Below are 24,158 nucleotides of genomic sequence, written 5' to 3'. Positions count from 1 at the left end.
CCTTAAGTAAAATGGCAGCCTTAATGAATTAGTCAGCCAGTTCGCTTCTTTCCTCACACTGTACCTTGGCAAGCAGACACTGCTGCAGTTGTTGCTGTAGTTGTTGATTCTCTTTCATTGAATTACAGTCCTTTCTCTTCACACACACTCCCACCCCTGATCTAGATGATTTTTTTTTCCTTTACTCATCATTAAAGTCAAGTCTGTTTTTATTCCAGGTACCAGATAGAACACTTGATTCCTAATTCTAGTAGCCACCGTCTTTCCTTTATCAATAACTGAAATATTAGCTCAGTTATCTGGTGTTGCCTATGTGGTGAACCAGCAGTGCTGGGAGTCTGAATTTAGTGGCTTCTTTCTAGAAGTAAACCAGATATATGAGTTGCTCCTACATATTCCTGTACCTCCCCCCAACTGTTTTTTGCATAATCTGGTCTGTTTCTGGGCTCTTTTAAGCACTTCCTTTTGCCTTCTCAGTGGGGTCAATCTTACAGGGTTGCTCTGCCGTCAAGGCCCTGTATCTCCTACAAGCTCTCAGTGTAGCAGAAGGGACCAGTAACTGGGAAATTACAAGTAACAGAAGAATCATACTTAACTATGAGAAACAATGTGAGGGAAAACTTAACCATAGGTGAATGTGTGACAGAATTTATCTAGGAAACTTTTGAAAAAGTGATCCAATACTAAGGTAAGCACTGAAGAAAGAAAAGGAGTTAGTTGGTCAAGAGGTGGGTGCAAAGGACACATGAGCATAGCAGACCACATCTGTAAGACCTCTGAGGAAAGAGAAGTGTGCCCATACATCCCGGGTAAATAGAGAGAATAGTGCAGGTCTAGGTTAGACAGTAGGACCAGATGTCATGGGGTTATTTAAGAATGATTTTGCACCATTCTAAGAGAAATAAGTAATCATTGGAGCATTTTAAACAGAATCTCTTCATCATTTGTGTTTTGATTGGAAAAGAATGTACAGGTCTAACAGGAATGTAAGGAGGTCTATAAGCTAGGCAGTAATTTTGGCAGGAGTTACAGGACTTGGGTTTTGGTGGCAATGGCAGAGGAGACAGCAGATGGCTGGATCTGGGAAAGTGGAGACAACTTAGCCTTTCCTGGTTCAGAAGAAAGAAGAGCTGATGATGACCCCTGAGTTTCTGACATGCGCCTGTATTGCTCCCTGATCTAAGGACAAGGGAAGAATTCAAGGCAGTGGGCAACAACATGAGTTCTCTTTTAGATACATTGGGTTTGAGCTAGGTACCATACCATAAGACATGTAAATACAGACATTTGTGTAGACTGCTGAAAGACAAAGCCTGAGAGAACTGAAGATAGGCATCTGTGAGGCCCCTGCCTTTAGGAGTTAATTAAAGCAGTGGGTGTGGATGAGATCACTTAAAGAGAAGCTGCAGAAAAACAAAAGGCAGGAAGGAAAGCCTCAGATCTGGCCTTGTGGGATACTTGATATTTAAAGGTTTGGTTAAGAACAAACTGAAAAGGAAACTAGGAAGCACCTAGAGAGGTGGGAAAGGTAAAAATTAGGATATGGATGGGTGCAGTAAGCAACAAGTACAAACCTACAGGTGCCCAGGCACAGTGAGACAGGTAATTGCCTTTGGTCTCATGTAAGTCATTGTTGGCTGGCCAAAAGCAGTAAAGTGTGAGGCACAGGAGCCTTGTGAGATTGACATGAGCAGTGGATAAGGGAGGAGATGTGGATTGTGACAAACATGAGTAAATATTCAAGAGACGTAGGTGAAGTGTAGCTGTGAGGAATTTGTGATGTCCAGAAAGAGCTTGTTTGGTTCTTCTGTTAAGGGGAGCCTTGATCATATGTAAAAACTGAAAATGGGCTGAGTTGGGAATTGGCTATATATGAAGGAGAAGAGATAATAAAATACACGGGGTTCTCAACAGGGCAGGAGGGCATCAGAACCCAAAAGCAAGTAAGCAGTGAGAGGTAGATGTGTGTAACTCTGTTGTCATTGCCACCCCATCCTTACTGTGACAGGTAGTACATCTTCTGAGAGGGAGAGGACTTTACTAGTGAGCCTGGCTTTCAGCCCAGAAGTACAATAACTTTCTATTTTGTTCATTCCTCTCTTGTATCTTTTAAAGACAGCTCTATTGAATGTACATATCGTGCAGTTCACCATTTAAAGTGTGCATGGATATATGTGACCATAACTGCAGTCAGTTCTAGAACATGTCATCATCTAACAGCGAAGCCTTGCCCTTCAGCTGTCACTCCTTTCAGCACCTGTTGCTGTCAGAAGAAAGCATAAGGTTTGACCTGAATTCAGAGCTTAAAATCATGAAAAATTCAAAATTGATAAAAATTTCTAAGAGTATTCAAACTTGAGTTTAACCAGAAAAGCAAAGGAGGCTAAAGGAGATCTGCCATTTAGGCTCATGGCCATAAAACCACCAGTCACTTAGTAACCCTATTAAGTGTCAGATTTTCTTTTTTGTCAGTGAAAATCACTTGGAATAAAGGAACTGAAAAGGCAGTGCAAATAAATAGATTATAATAGAATCTATTCTCCTTCTATTCTGTCTTGGTCCAGAAAAATTATATTTGAGGTACCTTATTGCATATGAGATTTTGAACTACTGAGAAATCTAAGCCACGTAGACAATAAGGTAGATACTGGACCAGGAAAGGTAAGCTCTGCTGCACACAGACGCCTAAGGGTTCATAGGACTGAAAGGGGACAATTTGTAAACATTGAGGGGAAAGCACTAGAAATCAGAATAGGTTTGATTATATTTTTTTAAGTCAGAGTCAAACTATATATCCCTAAGTGACCCAGAGCTTCCTATGTAGACTAAGCTAACTCAAAAAGATCTGTCTCCCTCTGCCAGGATTAAAGGCATATACCATTATACCCGATCAAAATGGTTTAGTGAAAAAATTTTACTAAATTAACTTTTTTTATTTGTAGTCAGAAAATATGAAATGTCATTTTTATCAAGATATTAAACAAATCTCTGCAAATATGATTTGCAAATAGTCCTGAGTAGCCATACACAAAATTATTAGACCAAAGCCAGAAAGCCAGGTGGTGGCGCATGCCTTTAATCCCAGCACTTGAGAGGCAGAGGCAGGCATATCTCTTAAGAGTTCATGACGAGCCTGGTCTACAGAGTGAGTTCCAGAACAGCCAGGACTGCATAGTGAAACTCTGTCTGGGATCAGGGAGGGAGGGTGTGTGTGTGTGTGTGTGTGTGTGTGTGTGTGTGTGTGTGTGTGTGTGTGTGTGTGTTAGATCATTACTGAAAAGATATGATAGGTTCAGTTGTGGTTCTTTCCTGTTTGGCATTTTGGTTAGCAATTTACGCAGGCCACAGAGGCATAACCAGATATGTGATTCAAATATAAGAGTAATATGATTTACTGGATATCCTTTAGAGCACAGAAATGTCTGTGCAGCCTAGGTGTTAGGCTGATAGTGAAATACAATTAAATAGTGAGGAGCTAAAGCCTTCAGTGTGGTATCATGCACTCCAGTTGGCCATAGCACCCATGGAAGATCCACTCCACTCTAAATTCTTTCTCATGATTGTCTACACCACTAAAGATGACCTCAAGCTGTGTTGGCGTGTCCCATATGCAGGCTCCTCTGTATCTGGAACAGGGTTAGGGCATTATCCTACCTTTCTTGGAACAATAATTCACAAAATTAAAAAGAAGTTTTCTGAAGATATACTTCAAAGGAAGATAGGTGAACTACCTCAAGCAGGAAGAGAAGTTCCTGCTTTGGCCATCAGACAGTATAGGGAGGCCATGTTTGTCTGATTCTGGGGTCCTCCAATACAGCATTACTAGAAGCAGGAAATACTCAAGGTGAAATTCTGTGACCATTTATTTAGTAAGAAGTTTTGATGGTTGTAAAGGAATTACTGTGGGCTGTTACAATTGTTCTGAATACTGTCATAAGCTGATGTCCTACAGCAAGTCTTCTATATTTTGGCTAGGTTTTTGTTTGCTTGCTTGCTTGCTTGTTTTCATGAGATAGCTTCGCACCATGTAATAATATAAGCTGGCCCTAAGTTCACTGCGTAGCTCAAGCTGGTCTTGAACTCACTTTCTTCCAGCCTTGGATTCCCAAATGGTGGGATCACAGACATTCACTACCACCTTTGTCTGCATGGAGTTTTTCTTTAAATGTTTGCTTTAAGGCTTATGTTTATAACATCTTTAACTTGTGATAGTCTGTCTTGAGGAAATATGATACTGCACACTACACCTTATGCCGTATCCCATGACCCTCCTGAGCTACTGCTGTCATGCATTTTCTTCTACATGGAATAATCTTAGAGTATGCTGTTTTTGCTTTAAACAGCCAAATTTATTTTGAATCAGGGTCTTACTGGATAGCCTTGGCTATCCTAGAACTCACTATGTAGAATTATTTTTATCTTTAAAACGTTTTTATTGGGTTATAAAATTCTAGGATGATAGCTTAGTAGTGTGTTTTTCTTAATAGTTTTAACAATTCCCATCTGTCTTTTGACATATATAATTTTGGCAAGAAGTCCATTGGCAGGCAGCCTTTGGTTTTCTTTGGCTGTGCTCGTCTCCCTACTGCTCCCCCACCCCCGAATGGCTACTTTTAAGATACTCTCTTTATCAACAGATGTAAACATTGCATTGTTGTGAATGTCTGCACAAGCTCTTTCTCTGTGTCTGTGTCTGCTTGTGAGTGCATGTGCACACATGTACATGTGAGTAAATGTGCATGTTTGTACACACGGAGCCCTCTGCGGCCTCTTGTGCGTGCTAGGACCGGAGTTCCAGTCCTGTGACTTCACAGCCAGCTCTAGTCACTGCAGCCATCTCTATATAATCTTGTTCTAGTTCTTTTCTTGTTCTATGTTTTTAAAATGTATATGTGTGTTTCACTTGCATGTAGTCTGTTTATCACATGTATGACTGGTGCCCAGGAGTCCAGAAAAAAGCATCATACCCCTTGTAACTGGAGTTACCAGACTATTGTGAGCACACAAGTAGAGGCTGGAACTCAAACCTGGGTCTTACTGAAGAGTAACCCGTCGTGCTCTTGCGGACTGAGCCATCTCTCCAGCCATCTTAGTTTTATTTCTTGCACTTGAGATTTAGTTGCCTTTTACCAGTATTTATTTTCTTTTTAATCAGATTTATATTTTTTTGTTTAGGTTTTGTTTTATTTTTGCAATAGAAGTCCCTCTATGTAATTCTCACTATCCTGGAGCAATGTAGACATAAGGCTGGCCTCAAACTCACAGACATCTGCCTGACTCCAACTCCCAAGTACTGGGATTGAAGGTGTTCACCTGGCAAATTCAAAGTTGTTTTCATTCATCACATTTTCAAATCTTTTGTCTGCCCTTTACTCTCTTTGGGGACAATAGTTATGTATATTACTAAAGTTCCCCTAAAGCTTATAAGCATGATGTCCCCCTCTGCTTCACTCCCATGATTCATTTTGTCTACTTGTTACTATTCAGCAGCATTTTCTTCTGCAGTATCTTACCTGCTGTTAACATCCACTGCAGTTCTAACTTCAAACATCAAAGTTTCTAGTTCTCAGTCTGTGTCTTCGGTTTCTCTATTTAACATCCTTGGTTTTTCTTGAATGTGACGTATATCCTTATAGTCCTCTTTACTCTATCAGTGCCATTTCTTTTGCTTGCTTGTCTTTCCAGTTTCCTCGCCCTCATTGCTGCCTTTTGCTGCTCCTTCTTCCTGACACCTAGCTGTTAATCTCACACACCACCACCACCACCACCACCACCACCACCACCACCACCACCTCTATCTCTACCAGCAGCAGTGGCAGCTCACATGCCTCTTCTGAAGAGCTTCCCCAGACTTGAGAAACCCAGTCTTGTCATTCCTGTTTCTACTTTACATTAGCTGAGTTTCCACTGTATATGAGAACATGTCATCTTTCGGGGGAGTGCATGCAACCCTCTCCCTCTCTTCCTTCCTCTTTCTCTCCCTACTTTCCCTCTGTCTCTCCCTTTCTCCTTTCTGTACAGTGTCTAGCTCCTGAAAATAGAGCTGGAGCTTGCACATAGGTCTGAGGGTAAATAATATAAAAAAATAGATCTTTAGCTAATACAACTGTAATATGTATTTATTAAAATAAATTGTTTTTTCTTCTGCACCTTCCTCCCCAAATCAGGCTACAGAAGAAGTTTCCAAAAATTTGGTTGCTATGAAAGAAATTCTATACGGCACAAATGAGAAGGAGCCTCAGACAGAGGCGGTAGCTCAGCTGGCTCAGGAGCTGTACAATAGCGGGCTCCTCAGCACCCTGGTGGCTGACTTACAGCTCATTGACTTTGAGGTAAGAAATTCGTTTCCTAATTCTCAAAAACACTTCTTGTGGTCCTTTTTCATGCATTCTGTTCTTTGGGATATTTTAAGATCCCTGTTGACCTGGGCTCCTAACCTTTGTACATACATTTCACCACATTGTATGTGAAGTTTCTTGGGTGTTTGTGATACTCTTTCATTTAGGTTGTATTTCATAAACTGCTGCTCTCTGAGTCAAGGAATCAGCAGTCTAAAGGAAGTTATAAATGTTTGAAGACCCTAAAAATGTCTATTACAGCAGAGATCATGTGTTTTGTGTTTGCTTGGCACTGCTTTTAAATTTTTTTATTTAGTGTAATGTTTAAACGGATTTTATTCACAGTTCTGAATTTCTGACTTCTGCAGAATTTATTTCTGGTAATATTGGGCCTGTACTCCTTGGCCCCACAGCTAGAGCAGAACAACCAAGCTTTTCACTCTTGGATTCGCTGCAGACAGCATAGCTTGCGTTTTCTCTTAGGGCCTGGTCCCTCCACCAGCTCTCCCATTGCCTCTGTGTATCAGTTGGATCACAATGTTAGGTAGATAGTGAGTTCATGAAGATACTGGCCCTTGATTCCAGCCTGAGAAGCATATATATCTACATATATCTATATAGACCATATATAAGCAACTTCCTCCTCTTTCACTGTCATGAGTATGTTTTAAGTCTCAGTGTTCATCTGCTTGAGTAGTCAGATATCTGTGTGGGTTTTGGTAGAGAAAGGTATGATAAAGTTTGAAGAAGGGAGGTCTACTTCAATAATTCTTAAAGAAAAATAAACATTTTTGTCCTACTATAGGGAAGATTGAACAAAGATATTTCCATTTATAAGCTAATTTTGTGTACTTTTAGTAGTGTATCAGACTCTAACAGTTTGTTTTCTCTGTTAACTTGAAAGGTGCATTTGGTCCTTCTCTGTATCCACCTATTTGTTCTCTCAACTGAACACCGAATATAATATTCATTTGAAACTTTAGAGGCATTGTTTTTTGTTTTTTTTTTGTTGTTGTTGTTGTGTGTGCCCTGGGACTGATTTGTAGAAATTACTATTACTGCACCTGAGCCAGCACAAGCCCCAGGGTGATCATCTGTCCGTGGACTTCAGTGCTCTCTGGGCTTTGTCAGCCTTGTGACAGTGTCTATTCGTAAACATCTCTTGGGGACCTGTTGTCTATTATTAATTTCTTAGGCAGCTTTCTGATTGTTAAGATTCACTAGATCCGTCTGTGTTTTGTGCAGTGGTATTGTAAAGTTCTCATCTCTGAACTACTGTATTGTAATACTTAGTGCTTTTATTATTTAATATGTATTTAAGTCTTTCCTAAGTGAGTTTAATAGAGGAGTTTATCTACTTGCCAAAAATCCTCTAATGTCATTACACTGAGAATACAATCTCCCCCCTTTCTGTTTCTGAAAAGAAAAGTGTGTACACTGTACTGTTCACAACAGAAGTGTCCACTTGTGTAAGGTTCATATCCCTATAGATTGGAAGTGTGCTACCAACATCTGTTTTCTATAACCGAGTCAGCATGCTTCTGAGAGTTAGAGCTGGTTGAAATTACTTGTGGATTATAATGAGATTTCACTTTGTTGATAACATTGTATTAAAATTGCACACTATTAAATCTAAGAATTTGTAATTATAAATAGATAAAATTAGAAGTTTAATGTCTACAAATGTTGTAAAGTCAGATATCCAGTCATAACTAATACACAATGGCTCTTTGACTTTATATTGAGGGTGGATGGACATTTTCATACTTAGTCAGGTAAATATTTTAATGATTGTATTCCTAATAGGGCAAAAAAGACGTGGCTCAAATTTTCAACAATATTCTCAGAAGACAAATTGGTACAAGAACTCCTACTGTTGAATACATCTGCACCCAACAGAATATTTTGTTCATGTTATTGAAAGGGTATGTACAATGTGATAAAGTTTATATTCTTAGTTGAAAATAAAAAGAAATATTTGTTTGGGTGGGAAAAGATAACCAGGTTGGTAAATGGAAGGATATTCTCTGTAGTTTTAGCTCACTTTAATGTAGCTCTCGAATATACTGCCCTTTTAAAGACTTGACCTGTAAGCTAGACTAACTCAAAAATACTCTATAGACGCAAGCTTAAAATTGGGTGAGTTGTGAGCCCTTCACAAATTAAATAAAGAAAGAGAGAAAGAGAGCCAGTGTGGCCTTATTTGTGTTCTGTAAGATCGAAACCACGGAAGTCCATGAAATCCCAGCCAGGTTGAGTCCAAAGATGCCTCCTCCACACCTCCTCTCACCTCACACCTCAAACAGCAGTGAAAGCCTCCTTGTGGGGCTTCTCACCCTCACTCGGCAGAGCATGTGCTGCTGGGTCACTGCACATCTTCCTGGAGTTACTCCTAGACTAAGCAGGCATTTATGATTTGGGTAGATGTTCATTTCAGAAACAGAATCAAAACTTAGATCTAAATTGACAAAAGTGAAAAGACCCTCTTCTTTCTGAGCACCGAGCCTACCCAGCTGGCAAGGCAGTCAGTCAGTCTCCTCCACACCACTGTTGTCTGACACCTCTTGAGATCATGCCAGCATTGACAGTGTTTTGCTAAAATAGCGGGCAAGCATGTCTGCCCACTGCAGTGACTGCTGGTGTGAGCTACCTTGTTCCCCTACTGCTAGCTTTACACATTACCTCATTTGGATTTGTATCTGTGGTTTAACACTTGCCCCAAGTTTAGACTTGTTTAGACAAAGCATGAGTCAGTGACATGTCACATGCCAGCATCCTGCTTCTTCCTTTCTATTCCCATCCCAACCCATCCATGTTGCTTCTTCACCTGTTGTTGTACAGAACTTTTGTTGTATCAGTCTGGTGTCCCTGTGGAAACATGCTATGTCAATAGTCTGAAATTTGAGTGTTCATAGAATGGTGTGATGCTGACCAGAATTTCCTTTGCTGTAGAAACCAAAGGTTTATTGAAATCTTAAAAATTAACACTTCCTATTATTTCATGGCAGCTTTGATGTAAATAATTTTTTAGACAATGTATAAAATTAAAAACAACAACAAAATCCTTTGAAATAGGGTTTCATTGTGTACCCCTTGCTGGTCTTGAACTTAAAAGATCCACCTATCCATAATTCCTGAATGATAGTATTAAAAGCATGTGCTGTCACTGGAAGCTTAAAGAAGATTTTTGGGAGATAAAGTATAAAGCTCTCATCTGAGCTGCTCAGAGTGGAATCCTTAGCCAAGGAGATAAGAAGGAAAAGCCTGAGAATGGAGCTTGACTTGGGACCCACTCCCCCTCCTCCCACCATACTTAGTTAGGGAACTGAGCATTCAACCATTTAAAAAAAAAAAAAAAAAAAGACGGCAGCCTCCCTACCCACCACCCCACATCAGTCATTAGCCTTGCACCTTTCCTGCTTTGTGAGGCCTTCCTCTCTCCTTGCACACAGCTCGGCTGTTGTTCACCATGCTCCTCATGCATCTGCAGTGTATGCATTACACAGGCTATTTCAGAGCCTGCACATCTGCTACAGCCCAGTGCCCAGCCTTTCTAGTTCCTTGATCTTAACAAAATGAGGTTGTTTAAAATGGACTTGTAAACAAGGCCTGCAAACTGAATTTTATAGATAATACTCTTGCTTTCTACTAATCTATAATAGTTAATCCTCTCACTTAAAAAATAAAATAAAATAAAATAAAATAAAATAAAATAAAAGCTAGTTGGTTATGCCTTTAATCCCAGCACTTGGGAGCCAAAGGTAGGTGGATCTTCATGAGTTTGATGCCAGCTCAGGCTGCATAGCAAGCAAGTCCTTGTCTCAAATAAAGAATGAATGAATGAGCTGGGCGGTGGTGGCACACGCCTTTAATCCCAGCACTTGGGAGGCAGAGGCAGGCGGATTTCTGAGTTTGAGGCCAGCCTGGTCTACAGAGTGAGTTCCAGGACAGCCAGGGCTACACAGAGAAACTCTGTCTCAAAAAAACCAAAAAGGGAAAAAAAAAAAAAAAAATGAATGAGTGAGTGAGTGAGTGAAAATCAGTTTACTGATTCTGGTATTGCTTCTTCTAATTAAATGTTTTCCTCCATAAAACAGAACCTCTCCACAGTGACGACGTCAATATCCTAGATACAGTCTTTGGGGAAAGCCAGTACCATTGTTTTAATGCATTGGTGCTCTAGCCACTGACTTGAATAAGCATTGAATATATTGTTTAAGCATTGTTATGAACTCAAAATAGATACTGGACGTTGTATTAGTTACTTTTCCTGCAGTAGTCCTGACAAAAGCAACTTAAGGAAGAAAGGTTTATCTTCGTTTTCACAGCTGGAGGGTAGGTTAGGAAATCAGGGTGGAAGAGGCTATGGTTAGGAAGCTGAGTGGGGAGCACGAGTGCTCAGCTCACTTTTCCAAGACCGTAGGTCTAACCCATGGGATGGTGGTATCCATAGTTAAGGTGATCTTCCCTTCTCACCCTAATCAAGATACTCCTTCACAGGTGTGCCCAGAGGCTCCCTGGTCCAGATTATTTCTCACAGGTGTGGTGGGAGGCTTTTCTCTTAGATGGTTTTCATCCTGTCAGGTTGACAGCCAGTATATTAACCATCACAAACCTGGTCTAGTCACTGTAAATGTTACTTTTGTGTTTAAGCTGGCCCATCTTAGGCCACTGTGTGCTCCTTTGACTGCCCCTTTGTTCTGTTGGCAGAGCCCGATTGGTCTGTGATGGCTTCTTTGCTTTCTGACCCCTTACTCATATGATTCCTGCCTGACCTGGAAGGTAGCACTCTTTAAGAAGCACTGTGAGCCATCTTTGCAGATAGCTGTACTTGAGCTGATTAAATAGTTAGATTACTTATGTTCAATGTGGTTGACTTAGTAGATTCTAAATACTTTAATGGAAGCTTTTGGGAGAGGTGCTGCTGATTCTAGTGTGTATACAGGAAGTACTGCATACAGGAAGGACTGGATTTAGAAACAGTAGTATTTTACTAGCTATTTAAAATCTAATGTGGTCTTCAGTCTGGTGTTAACAGGTTGAACAGTATAACTGTTTGCCTTGTATTCACTGACTTATGGTTTAATCATTTAGACAAGCTTGAAAAACTCTGATCAAAACCTGCCACACTTGTACCCCAAACTGTCTTACCTTTGTCTTGCAAGTGTCCTGTTCATTAGAGATAAGCAAAGGTTAATGCTGTGATCAGCTATCTTGTGAATAGACACTTTAATCACATGAGAGCCAGTCTGCATGCTGCTTTCCATGCCCTAACTGAAACAGGAGTGCAGTCCTGCTCTTGAGGCTGTGAGGCAAACATGCACGACCAGAGGCTGAGGGTTGCTGCTAGGCAACAAACCAAGACAAATTCCAGTGGCTAAGTGGGTTGTAAAAAGAAAGGATCTTAAGGTTGGAGCTGCAGAGAGTTTAGAATTTACATAGACAGAAAAAGAAACCATCCTGATGGGCTATCACTAGTGTAAAAGGTCCGGGGCCAAAATGAATACCATGTGATAGGGAGCAGGAAGCTGCAGAACTAGACCTTTTATGACAGGCTGGGAGGTGGCTTGTACCAGAGCAATCAATCCAATAAAGGAAAGATTGGCCAGTGTGCCCAGAAGTTTGTTTGGCAATAGTTTTGAACTGCTAAAGTAGAAATGCTGGTGGTAAACTTTGTTGGCTTAGGGTTAGGATGCATTTGCAGTTCTTACGGTGTGAGTGAAGGCAGCAGTGGAAATAGAGGAAAGGAAATAAAACTGAGATTTGAAGAAGAGTAAAAAGGCCCAGTGATTTCAAACATAGAAAGTGTGGAGAGCTGGAGATTTGCAGTGAAGCTAGTATAGTAGTTACTAACCATGTGTAATGATTTAACTTTAAATTATGGCTATTCCATCTCTTATTTGCTTAGCCAGACCTGTGGCTTAGTAGCCACCATAGTGGACAGCATGGGTACAAAACATTCCCCCATGATGGCAAGTCTGTGGTACTAGGTGTCAGACAGGGAACTGGTACCAAAATGTAGAGCTGAGGGTGGGAAGTTAGGTCTTGGTGTTGAGTAGCAGGGTTGGGGTTTCATGTTAGATATGCTCAGCTTACATAGACCTTTACCTGAGGTTGTTCAGGGACGTTGGAAAATACCCAGCTTCAGTTCAGAAACAGTGAACTGGGGGAAGGAAATTCACTCATAGTAGAGGCTGTGAGATTGTGGACTCTCATTAGCAGGTGAAGACCTCAGCAGAAAAAAGGAGGAACTACGGAGGGGATAAAAAGGAGAACTGGGGGGACTTTTTTCTTCCCTATTTTAAAAGAGAGGGATAGTGCTGGGGTGTAGCTCAGTGATAGAATGCTTACCAAGTATTCACAATGCCTTGAATTTGATCAACCATACCAAAAAACAAGAGAAAAAGACATAGATAGGCAAGCAGAGAACCATCAGAGCATTACCCAGACAGATCTTGGTCAGTCCTGTTTTAGCCAAGAGGAAGTCTCTACTGGCCAAATAATTATTTCACTAGAGTATTGGGAAATTTCTTTGACTACCAACAAAACAACGGCTGTGAGCTTGTCGGTGGGAAAGAAGTAAAGCCAGCATTGATATCTTGGAACAAGAGAACAACCTGTTGGAGCAGGTATCTGTCCATGAAAGGCTTGTGCTTGTGAGAAGGGAAGGTGCCTGCTCAGCTGAGAGAGTTTCTTCATGATCACAAGGGAAGAAATGCTGAGCCGGAACTGAGAGTAAAGGAAAAGGCAGCATTTGGAGAGTTAGTGGGGAGGTGCCAGGGTCTTGGGATCCACTCTGTGTACTTTTAGGGTCCCCGGGTTCTCTATGGTAGAGATACTTTGTAAAGTCTTTAGAATGAGGCTTGCAATTTTGTGAGGGTTACATGTCTCCAAGAATCTGGACTCCAACAATACTGTTTTGAGTGTTGAAACAGTGATGTATAATTGCTGTATATTTAATGGATGGACATGTGTTTATACTGCCAGTTTCTGAATTTGGAAGAATACTCTATTACTGTTCTTTTCAGATTGTGGTTCTTTTGGTTGTTGTGAGCACAGTGGGTAAAAGCTAAGGTCTTGGAGAGCCTAACTCTTCCTTCTAGACTTTTCACACACACAACTTCTAGTCTAATGGTCTCTGCCATAGTTGATTTTTCTTGAATGAAGGCAGCTATCCACCTCTGCACACAGCTGTAGGTTCCAGATTAAATGACCCTGCTGTAACTTAGCTGTGGTCACTTAGGAGTATCTGAAACTCCCACTGAGGAAGTTTGAAATGTTCACTTTGCTGCTTTGGAAGAGAAATCATGTATGGCTTTTGTTTGTTTTGTTTTGTTTTGTTTTAACAGGTATGAATCTCCAGAAATAGCTCTTAATTGTGGGATAATGTTAAGGGAATGCATCAGACATGAACCACTCGCAAAAATCATTTTGTGGTCGGAACAGTTTTATGACTTCTTCAGATATGTTGAAATGTCAACATTTGACATAGCTTCAGATGCATTTGCTACATTCAAGGTAACATTTAAAAACTTAAATTCTCAGCACACTTGCAAGTCAGATTGTTTCCCCATCTTTGTCTCCTCTACTCACAACTGCCTTCTAGTGGGAATAGAGAAGGTGTGTTTTATATGCCTCAGGTATTTGTAGTAAAACCACAAAAACAGCCAAAAATGTGAAAAAACTAAATTTTCAAATCTTATCAGAAAAGCAAAAGTCCTGTAAGGTCAAAATTGTACTTTCTTGTTCAATTAGTCACTAAGTGAATATAGATAATATACAGATTGTATAAGATTATAAGATAATAAGATAATATACAGATTGTCCAACAACCAGGCTTTCTCTTGATGGGGCACTCTGCAGTGCCTCCTTTGGCTGGCACTAGATGAGGTAAAGGAATTGGCCTCCGCTCAAAGGCCATGGTTTTGGGGAATATATGTGTTATCAACTACAAGAACCACATTCAGAGTGCAGCCCAAGACACGCCAGAGTATGCCTGAGTTCCCAGCAAGGGAGCAGGGTTACCTACACTGGGCCTTCCACTGTCATCCTACACCCTACCCTCACAGATTTATGTGACCACAGTTTCTTTAGTTGCAGACCTTTCTTTATGGTATAAAAATAATGCAGCAATTTTGTATTTTTTCTTTTTGTTTTCAGTGAGAATAAATCTTGATGTATTACATTTTCTTAAATGACCTTATAAGTTGTTGAATTCTTGTTTAGTACATGTAGCTCGCCCATACTCAGAAGCCATGAACACTAGCACACTGAGAGATTGTCACTTTTCTTGTAAGAGCTCGGCTTCTTAATAAAGAGCCCTGAGTAAGGACAGCTCTGGGTGAAGTTAATGTGTAAGGCAGTGAATATGTTAGGGCAGGAGGACGGCCTGCTGACTGACAGTAGGGTTTCACCCTGACTGACTAAGGCATGAGTAGTGCCAAGGAGTTATTTCCCAGAATCAGTACATCTTCTGAAGAAGCTTTAAGTAATTCCTCAGTTACATATATGTGTATATCATATATAAAGCAAACTTCAATTAATTTGAGATCATAACATAGAGTGTCACTATGGTGTCTCAAGTTCTCCACAGTTGTGGGGCTAGACTCATGATAAGGATGCATTGATGGAAGGGAGTGCCCCATTCAGGAGCAGCAGCCCAGCAGGAAGGGAAGTGTAGTAGTTAGTGCCTTGTGTGGAACAGGTCCTTCAGCTACACTTACTCAGATTACCCACAAGTATGATTCAGCCACAAAATTGAAGTGGCATCACCATGTACAGATTCTGACATGCTAGTCTCTTACTTACTCTATCCATCCAGTTTCTGAGTGCCTGACTTGTTTCAGGCATTATTTATTCTAGGGTCTGGGGATTCAGCAGTGGCCTGTACATATAAGCCCTGTCCTTGTGGTACCTACTCAGGGGACATCATCCTTTAGCCAATCATGATAGCAGGCTAAAGGGTGGGGATGCTCTTTGACAGGGAGGTTTAGGTGCTATCTCTGTAGATAGCTCCCTTGGAAGTCATTGTGTTCTTGTTTGCATTGCAGCCATTGATGCTTGCTAAGGCTCTGGACACACTACTACCACTTTCCTTTCCGCCCGAGATGGGGGAGCTTACAGCACCTGTCAAGGGAAGACCCTGCGCGTAAAGTCTGGCTGAGCAATGTGGGTGCTAAAGGGTTCAGTCAGATAACTACTGCATCTCCAGAGATGCTGAGACTTAATTCCAGCTTTTTTATTTCTCTTGTTGTACTCTCACAGGAGACTTGGGGGAAATTAACGTTCTTGTTTAAATGAGAGAATACAACACAAGCCCCGTGCAGCAGTTTGAACAGCTGTAAATCCTTGGGGCAGGTTAGAAGCTTTCTTAAGAAGTATACCACAAAGAACATTAAGTGTGATGCTTTCCCAAACACATCTAATTTTCCTAGTTCATTGATTGATTGATTGATTGATTGATTGATTGATTGATTGAATACTACGCCTTTGCTGTGTACTGGGAAGAGTTTAGGTGCCAGAAATTCAAAGCTTGTAAAAACCAGTGTGATCCTTGTTACAGAACTGACAGTCTAGTGAAGGAGAGACCTTACTAAATAATCCCACAGCACATGGAGAGTCACAGCTATGACCCATCAGGAAAGGTTTTCTGAGGAAGTGATGTTAAGTCAGAGTCTAAGGTCAGGAGTAGATGACTGGACATACAGAAAGCTTCTGTGAGGGACGTTCTTGGGAGGTGAGTTCAGATCCCTCCCTGCACAACCGGGTCTCAGTCTATCTCCACAAAGGAGCACAAACTTAGGGCCAGTGCCACCTGTGATGAGCCATAAACAGTTCTGACCTAGTGAGACCAAGGTCATTTCATGGTCATTTTATGGTCCCGAATAAAAATCATGATGAAATAGTAAGTACCTACTGTGTGCTAATAGTTAGCAGCAGCTTAGTAGGCAGTTGGCAGATATTTTAGAATTCTCTTTTCTAAGAAAGCATTAATGGAGAACAACTGTAAAAATATGTGTTTTTCTTTTTCTAGGATTTACTTACAAGACATAAATTGCTCAGTGCAGAATTTTTGGAACAACATTATGATAGAGTAAGTATGAGAAATATTTTAAATAACATTTGTAATTTTTAACAAAAATTAACTTTTAAGATTTAAGTTAGACTTTGCATCAGAATATTTGACTCTGTAGTGCTCGTAAATGATGCTATGATCACTTTACTGAAACAGCATTGAGTACTGCTAAGTCTGGAGCAAAATTTGACCTTGATTCATACATTGCCCTTTGCATCTTTTCTTACTTTAGAAGGGAAAAGTGGTCATTTTTTGCTCCTGAATGATAATCTAGTTAAGATGCAAAGAGAATCCAGTCTGACTTTTATACTTTTTCTTCCTTTTCCATCAGTTGCTGCAAACAAGTAGAGAGAAAGAGGCAGCAGCTGATAGGATTTGAGCAGCGCTGGCCTAGAGTGGGCAGGACCCCAGCTCTGCCCCTGCTTCACTGCTTACTCCTTTGTGGCCATGGCCAAGGCACTCACTGCTTGGGGGCTTAGAAACCCTCCTTATTAGTAAAGCCATCAGTAAGGTTGCTTGCAGCTGTCTCAATGTCAGTGAAGCCCAGCAGTGATGACCTCTAGAGAGCTGTCAGTGATCCCGAGTGCCGGACGACCTGCTGCCTGTCAGCTGTACAGCTGCCCCAGGGCTATAGTGCCTGGTTCACTCTATGCATCTGCCTTCCTCTGGAGGGCTTCTCACAGTGCCACAGTTGTTCCCTATACACTGTCCGAGATCTGATGGGTAGGGAACTCAGAATAACTCTCCACTTAAGCTTCCTGTCCAGCCCACAAGACTTGGCTTAGTTTTTAGTTCTCCCACTAGTAGTTTAAGTCTTTGAAGTTTTAAATATTGTTAGTACTTCATCATTTGCTTTCCTATTCCACTACAATATAAGGTTCTTGGAGGCAGAATCTATGCTTCCTTGTGTGTCCCTTCTTGTCCCCCTCTCCCAGCAGCAGCATAGCATGTGGCTAAGAAAGCAGCCTCATAAATGGCTTAAACATTGACAGCACGTTAGTTCTGCCATGAGTGTTGGGATGCGGATGTTTCCTTTGTGTGTTTCTGGTTTGAGGTGGCAGCCTTTGTTTCTTTGGAGTGTCACAAGCTTTTTAACAGGATGGTTCTCAGCGTGTTGGTCATGGCCCTTTTGGTGGGTCATACTAGATATCCCGCATATGGGATACTTACATTATGGTTTATAACAGTAGCAAAATTAGTTATGAAAAAGCAATGAAATAATTTTATGGTTGGTGTTCATGACAACCTGGGGAACTGAATCAAAGGGTCGAAGCACAGGGCAGTGGTGGCGCACGCCTTTAATCACAGCACTCAAGAGGCAGAGGCAGGCAGAGCTCTGAGTTGGAGGCCAGCCTGGTCTACAGAGCAAGTTCAGCCAGGGCTACATAGAGAAACCCTACCTCAAAAACCAAAAAGAGGGGGGGGGGGGGGCTGAGGAGGAAAAAGAAAGAGAAAGGATTGCAGCAGTGGAAGGTTGAGAACCACTGCTCTAACATCAAAAGCCTGAGTCTGCCTTCAAGTCCTAAAAGCAAAGGCTTTCTTTATTCTCTGTGCCACCTTTAGCATCAGAGTAGCCCGAGCCCACTAATAAGAGTGTGTGGAGTGTGTGGCCTTCTGACTAAAGCTCATGGAGCTAGTGCAAAAATGGAAGAGTTAGGAATTATTAACCTACCTTATTTCCACAGGGCCTCAAAACTTTTTTTAAATATGCTACCAACTTCATTTAAAGCCTCCCACAGATAGACTACCTTATTTAAAGAGATTTCTATAGGTGATGATGTCTATTTTAAAGTTGAAATAAGGTGGTTTTTATATATTATTTGTGGATGTGACATCAGCTAACAAGTTGGGTTTTTTTTTTTTTTTTTTTTTTTTTTTTTTTTTTTTTTTTTTGGTTTTTGGTTTTTGGTTTTTGGTTTTTGGAGACAGGGTTTCTCTGTGTAGTCCTGGCTGTCCTGGAACTCACTCTGTAGACCAGGCTGGCCTCGAACTCAGAGATCTGCCTGCCTCTGCTTCCCAAGTGCTGGGATTAAAGGCGTACGCCACCACTGCCCAGCAGCTAACAAGATTTTAGAAAAACATTTTTACAGAAATGTGTGAAATGCAGTCATATCTAAGGGAGAAGGAATATCAAGTCCTATCAAAAGTATCTTTATACACTTAAACAATTCTGACCACTTTGATTCTTGGGTTAGTTTGTTTGTTTATTTGTTTTTATTTTACCAACTAAAGCATAGGGAAAATAATCAGTTAAAAGACCAAAAGATGTGTGCTGGTTGCTCAGAGTTTCCTGTTGACATTCTTAAAGGGGAGTTGCATTTCCTGACATGGGTTGGCTGTCATTGTTCCTGTCCTGGTGACACGTTCTTACCATCTTATGACCACTTTGGAGACCTGCTGGGCCCTTATCAGCTCTGACTGGCAGCTTTGCACTCCTCAGGTCTCTCAAGCTATGACTTCCTTCTACTTCTTCCAGGAATATCTTTCCCCTGCCCCATTTCTAAGTTATATTGCTTCCCTTCCTTCACCTTTGAACTAAGTTCTTACCTTTCAAAACCTCTACCTACTTAACACTGTAGGTTTGTCCTTTCTCTCAGCTTTATTTTCTCTCCTTGCTTGCTTGATACCTTGAAAGAACAGGTTCATTTTTCTCTTTGTGGTTTAGACGAATTGAGTTCCTGTGTATGAAATAATAGGAATTTTTTAACACCAAGAAATGAATATGGAAAGTGTGAGAAGGTATTAATGCAGGGGTCCTCACTTATCAGATATGTTGTACATTATGATTCATAACAATAGCAAAATGACAGTTTTGAAGTAGAAGTTACATAATATTATGGTAGAGGGTCAGCACATGTCATAAAGGGTTGCAGCATTAGGAAGGTTGAGAACTACTGTGTTTTATGCACCTGGAGGTAGGGTGTAGAGGAGACTTGTCAAAGTAGTCTCTGGATCTGACTGGACCCTGGAAGGAACCAGTCCCAGGAGCTCCCTGAATAGAAATGACTGGTGGCATCACCAGAGGGGCCCAAGGGAAAGGGAAATTTGCCATCATTGTCAGCAGGAGAGTGCAGGCCTTTGCTGATTTCAGAGTCCGTTCGAAGTGTTATCTAGCTGCCTGTTCCTTAACCCTGATGTGTGTTTTCTGTTCTCCTAGTTTTTCAGTGAATATGAAAAGCTACTTCATTCAGAAAATTATGTGACAAAGAGACAGTCACTGAAGGTATGGCACATTCTCTTTTTCATGTCATTCATTTCTCTTCATTATATATTTGTGACTTGAACTTGGAGAATCAGGGACATGCCAGTATTGGTTGTAGACCTTTAGAAAAAAGTACATTTTTGATTTGGGCATGGTCCCCCCCACCCCCCAGATTTAGGGTATGGTAGTGGCCTATATGTGCCATAGTATAAGATAGAGACACCAAAGGGGAATATGCTACTCAGGTACAGATCCGAACCCAGGCAATCTGGCACCAGGACGTGCCCTCAACTGTCTGTCTGTCCACAGGATAATGCCTGTTCCCAGCTGGGTATGTAGCTGGTAGACGGCCTCAGCTAGAGCTCAGTACAAGAACAACCTGAAGGAAAAGCCCCAACTGAGCAGTGACCATTTGCACACTGAGTGTATATGGAATGGTGAGGACGCTCAGAGGCCGGGAAGGTGGTCTCAGCTCCCTGCTTGCTTTCTTAGCAGTCAGGGTTATCTTGAGGAACCACTGCTAAAGATACAGCTTTGTGAGGCAGCTGTGAGAAAATGAAAGACTTGGCATCCATTTAGGCACTCACCTTAATCCTGAAAAGCCCTGCTAAATAGAATTTAAAACAGGAAAAAATTAGTTAAAATTAATAATCAAAACTTTCTAGTCCTTTCCTTTTTTGGATAGTGGTGTTTGTTACATTGTTCGTTTTTATTTTTGTTGCTGTTTTTTTTAAACCAGTCTCTTCTAGCATCAAGTAATGACTATCAAATGGGTTGTGTAATTTTTTTATTTGCTTTAAGTCTTTATAATTTAAGAGTCATGGTCTACTGTCTTCTCAGCTTCTGGGTGAGTTGCTGTTAGACAGACACAACTTCACTATTATGACAAAATATATCAGCAAGCCTGAGAACCTCAAGCTAATGATGAACCTCCTCCGGGACAAGAGCCGCAACATCCAGTTCGAGGCCTTTCACGTGTTCAAGGTGAGCTGCCTGGGTGACTGTGCCCTCTTATCAGACTGCTCGTTACAGTTACAAAAATAGTGCCTATTTTGGTAACCAAAGTACTAACTCAGTTCAGTCAGAGCATTTAACAGGAGGGGGACCTGGATAGAAATGGGCTGTGCCCTTGCACGTGGAATGGGAAGTGTAGTCAGATAGGAGTCTTACTCTCTTCAGCCTGCACAGAGGGTATTCAGAGACAAACTCGGCCCCTGCTGCCCTTCTCCCCTGCCCTCCCATCCCTCACACCCACTCTTTATGCAGCTGATTCAGTGAGGGCCAGTGCAAAGCCAGAGATAGTTTTAATGCTTTCCTTGGGGGGGGATAGGGTGTTCTTAAATTTCAGTCTGACCTCCTGTACCCAGAAATAATTTATTTGATTCTAAACTCAGTCAGTGTTTAGTCCTAAGTACTGTGTTTGAGGGTTGGCAGAATGGCTCGGCAGTCTTTGTGCTAAGCATGTAATCGTTGTTATCCTCGCTGTCATGTACAAGTAAGTTCTGAAGAGAAAACCTGCTGTCCCTGCCTGCCCGGGAGCCTGCTGGGGGGACACCGGTGTCTTTTCTGCCTGACACGGCCTTGTCCTCTGCAGGTGTTTGTGGCCAACCCCAACAAGACGCAGCCCATCCTGGACATCCTCCTCAAGAACCAGACCAAACTCATCGAGTTCCTCAGCAAGTTTCAGAACGACAGGACCGAGGACGAGCAGTTCAATGATGAGAAGACCTATTTAGTCAAGCAGATCAGGGATCTGAAGAGAGCAGCTCAGCAAGAAGCCTAGTTTCCAACAAACCCCGCCGTCCGTCCGTCCGTCCGTCAGTCCCACCCCAGCTCAGCACTTGCTGTCAGCTCCTCAGCATCAGGCACTCTATCGACTCAATGAGGAGCACTCCCGCTAATCTGCTGTTAAGTGAACGGTTTTCATTTTACCTTTTGTTTTTCAGTCCAGGTTGGAGAACGTAGCTGCTGCTGCTTGCACATTAGAGCGCACGTGGTCTTTCTTTCCCTTGATCTCTGTGTCCTTTCAGAACTCACAGACTCCATTTGCTACAGGAGTTCTGAACATGGCTGGGTTCACAGAAGCAAATGTAGCGAGCGTGGTCTAGGGGAAGACAGTGATGACATCGCTGACACCGGCCTGTCCATCGACACTGCTCTCTGCAGGTCTGTGCAGTACGGCACGGGTACACCCATCCCAGCGCCAGAGCATCCATCTCTGCTGAAGGAAGACGGCGTATACAGGGATTGTTGGAGATCAGAAGGGAGAACTGTATCCAGTGTGAACTTTGGGGAGGATAAAGTTGATGTGCAAATAAATTGATCCTGAAACTTAGCAAATTCTCGAGTGTGGAGCTTCATAAGGTCATAAGAAAGTGTATATATGCTTTTTCACAGCTTTCTAGAACTTTTGACATTTGATTTTCTTGAAACTTGTAAACCTGGATATGTTGAAGGGTGTTTGTTAATTTTACTTTTGAAGGTGTTTTAAAACAGTAGAGCTAGCGACCAACACCTTATGTTTCATTTCAACACTTGCTTACAGGTTTCTTTTGTATATAATTCTTAGAATGCTCATTTCTTTTAAATCGTTTAATTTGTACAGCAGAGGAATGTTATTGTAGTAGTATGTAACTATTACCTGAGTTTTGCAAAAAAAAAAAAAAAAAAAGAATGCTCATATGTAATTGAAATACTTGAGATTACATGAAAATGCTGATTTTAACATTTAAGGATCACAGCATTAAAAGACAAAGAACCAATCCCTTGTATTCAGTCGCCCACTGGGGTGCCGTTGGCAGGCAGAGCTACACACCAGGAACTCGGTCTGCTATATATTCTTGCAGAATATTGGCTTATTCATTTAAAATGAGTCCTAAGATTGCCATATCTATGAATGATACCGATTATGCTAAATAATGCTGATTTTTTTTTGTGTGTGGGGGACCTCTTGTAGAGCACCCCTTCTTTCTTAGAGTAAGTAATATCCAGTACAGTAGTCGTGAAACTGAATAATTAAACCTTTGGCTTCTCTTAGGGAAAGCAGAGCCCTGGTTCTAGATGTCCTGGTGAGATCGATGGTTTTAATGTCCTTTTCCTTAATGCTGCAAATTATCAGTATTTATAAAGTAACTGATTTTGCACCACTTTTTTGTGACTGTGACCACAGCAGAACAATGTCTCCTAGACTGTATCTACATAAAGTTACTAGAATGGTGTCTGTCTGTCTTAGTGACACATGGATCACAGCTAACAACTTAAAATCAGAGATTGCCCGATCCAATTCAGCATGGCTGTAGCTGACTAAAAAATTTACATAATTATTCTTTGCTAGCCTCTCTTACTAACTGAATTTTTCACTGGCCAGTAAAAGGAGCCTCCTAGCTGATGTTTTCATGGGTTTTAAGGTTTCCTTCAAGGAATACAAGTCAAAAAAACCACTCCAGAAAATACAGGTCTGTTCTATTTCATCTAAATGGCAGTCTACAATAAAGGATTTCCAAGGCTCTCTTTACCCCTGTGCGTGCGTGTGCGTGCGTGCACGATAATTCGTGTTCTCTAGTAGAGATAGAGAGCATTCAATCTCCTGGATGAGGAAATCCTCAGGAGGCAGACTCAGCCAAGCTAAGTGACCCAGTCCTTGCCACCCTCTGCTGTGAGTCAGGATTTGGTGAGACAGCGGCCATTACACCAAGTGGAAGGAGTGTCTCCTTGCCAAGCTAGCTCTTAGAACTTGAGATGACAAAACAGCTTCCACTTGGGCAAATACAAAGTAGTACTAGAGTCTTGCTGTGGAAGATGGGGTGCAGTGTGTCAAAAGAACTGTGTTACTAACACATTGGAAGCTGAAGGTTGAGAAGGCTTCCTGGATTGTTTTTAAACAGAACAATGTGAAAACATTCAAGATTGGAAAGTTGCATTTAAAGTGTGATTATTTCCTAGGCTCCTATTACCAGAACGATTATCCTGGGTGTGGTTTCTTTGGTGTTATAAAGGGTTAATTTTACTTAAGGCAGTTACTTAATGCGATTTTTTTAACCCTTAAAAAAAGTGGGAGATGTATACAATTGTTAATGACATGGAAGTTTCCTTTCTCCTGAGGAAAAGTGAATTTCTTATCAGAATATCTGGCTGGCCCTGTAATTTAAATTAAAATAAAATTTTGGAGAAACTGTCTTGTGATGTCCTTTAGACAGTCATCATGGAGAGTTCCATCAAAAGACAAAAGCACACATTTTGTCAGCCGTCAGGAAACAGGTAACACTTTTTACTCAGGATTTAGTGCACCTGCAGTTTTTTTCCTTATCTTGCCTCTGTGTGCAGGGTGATTATTGTGTCACATAGTCCTTCTTTGTCTTCAAGTTCAGTATCATTGTTACCATTTTATGGACCTCCCCACCCCCTGACATTTGGAGTGTAGATCTGGTGTTTTTTTGTTTGTTTGTTTTTTTGTTTTTGTTTTTGTTTTGGTTGTTCCTTTCTCAACAGTGGAGACACTGCTTGACAGGGAGATTCACAAGTCACTGGAGCATGTCCACTGTGA

General features: G+C 41.3%; 1 protein-coding gene across 2 annotated transcripts in view; it reads left to right on the top strand.

Moving 5' to 3' along the window:
- Cab39 (calcium binding protein 39) overlaps positions 1-23,787 on the top strand; it is a 57,106-nt gene extending 33,319 nt beyond the window's left edge. For both annotated transcript variants that reach the window (XM_034521341.2, XM_076914878.1), the window contains exons 3-9: positions 6,168-6,332; positions 8,145-8,263; positions 13,688-13,856; positions 16,372-16,431; positions 19,571-19,636; positions 20,456-20,599; positions 21,210-23,787. In XM_034521341.2, coding sequence (XP_034377232.1) covers positions 6,168-6,332; positions 8,145-8,263; positions 13,688-13,856; positions 16,372-16,431; positions 19,571-19,636; positions 20,456-20,599; positions 21,210-21,398 — 912 coding nt within the window. In that variant the 3' untranslated portion in view covers positions 21,399-23,787. The remainder of the gene's footprint in view (positions 1-6,167; positions 6,333-8,144; positions 8,264-13,687; positions 13,857-16,371; positions 16,432-19,570; positions 19,637-20,455; positions 20,600-21,209) is intronic.
- The last annotated feature ends 371 nt before the right edge of the window (positions 23,788-24,158 follow it).

This window comes from Arvicanthis niloticus, chromosome 17 (assembly GCF_011762505.2).
Source record: "Arvicanthis niloticus isolate mArvNil1 chromosome 17, mArvNil1.pat.X, whole genome shotgun sequence".
NCBI classification, from domain to species: domain Eukaryota; kingdom Metazoa; phylum Chordata; class Mammalia; order Rodentia; family Muridae; genus Arvicanthis; species Arvicanthis niloticus.
Note: the sequence above shows the minus strand (reverse complement) of the source record. Positions and strands in the feature narration are given on the sequence as shown.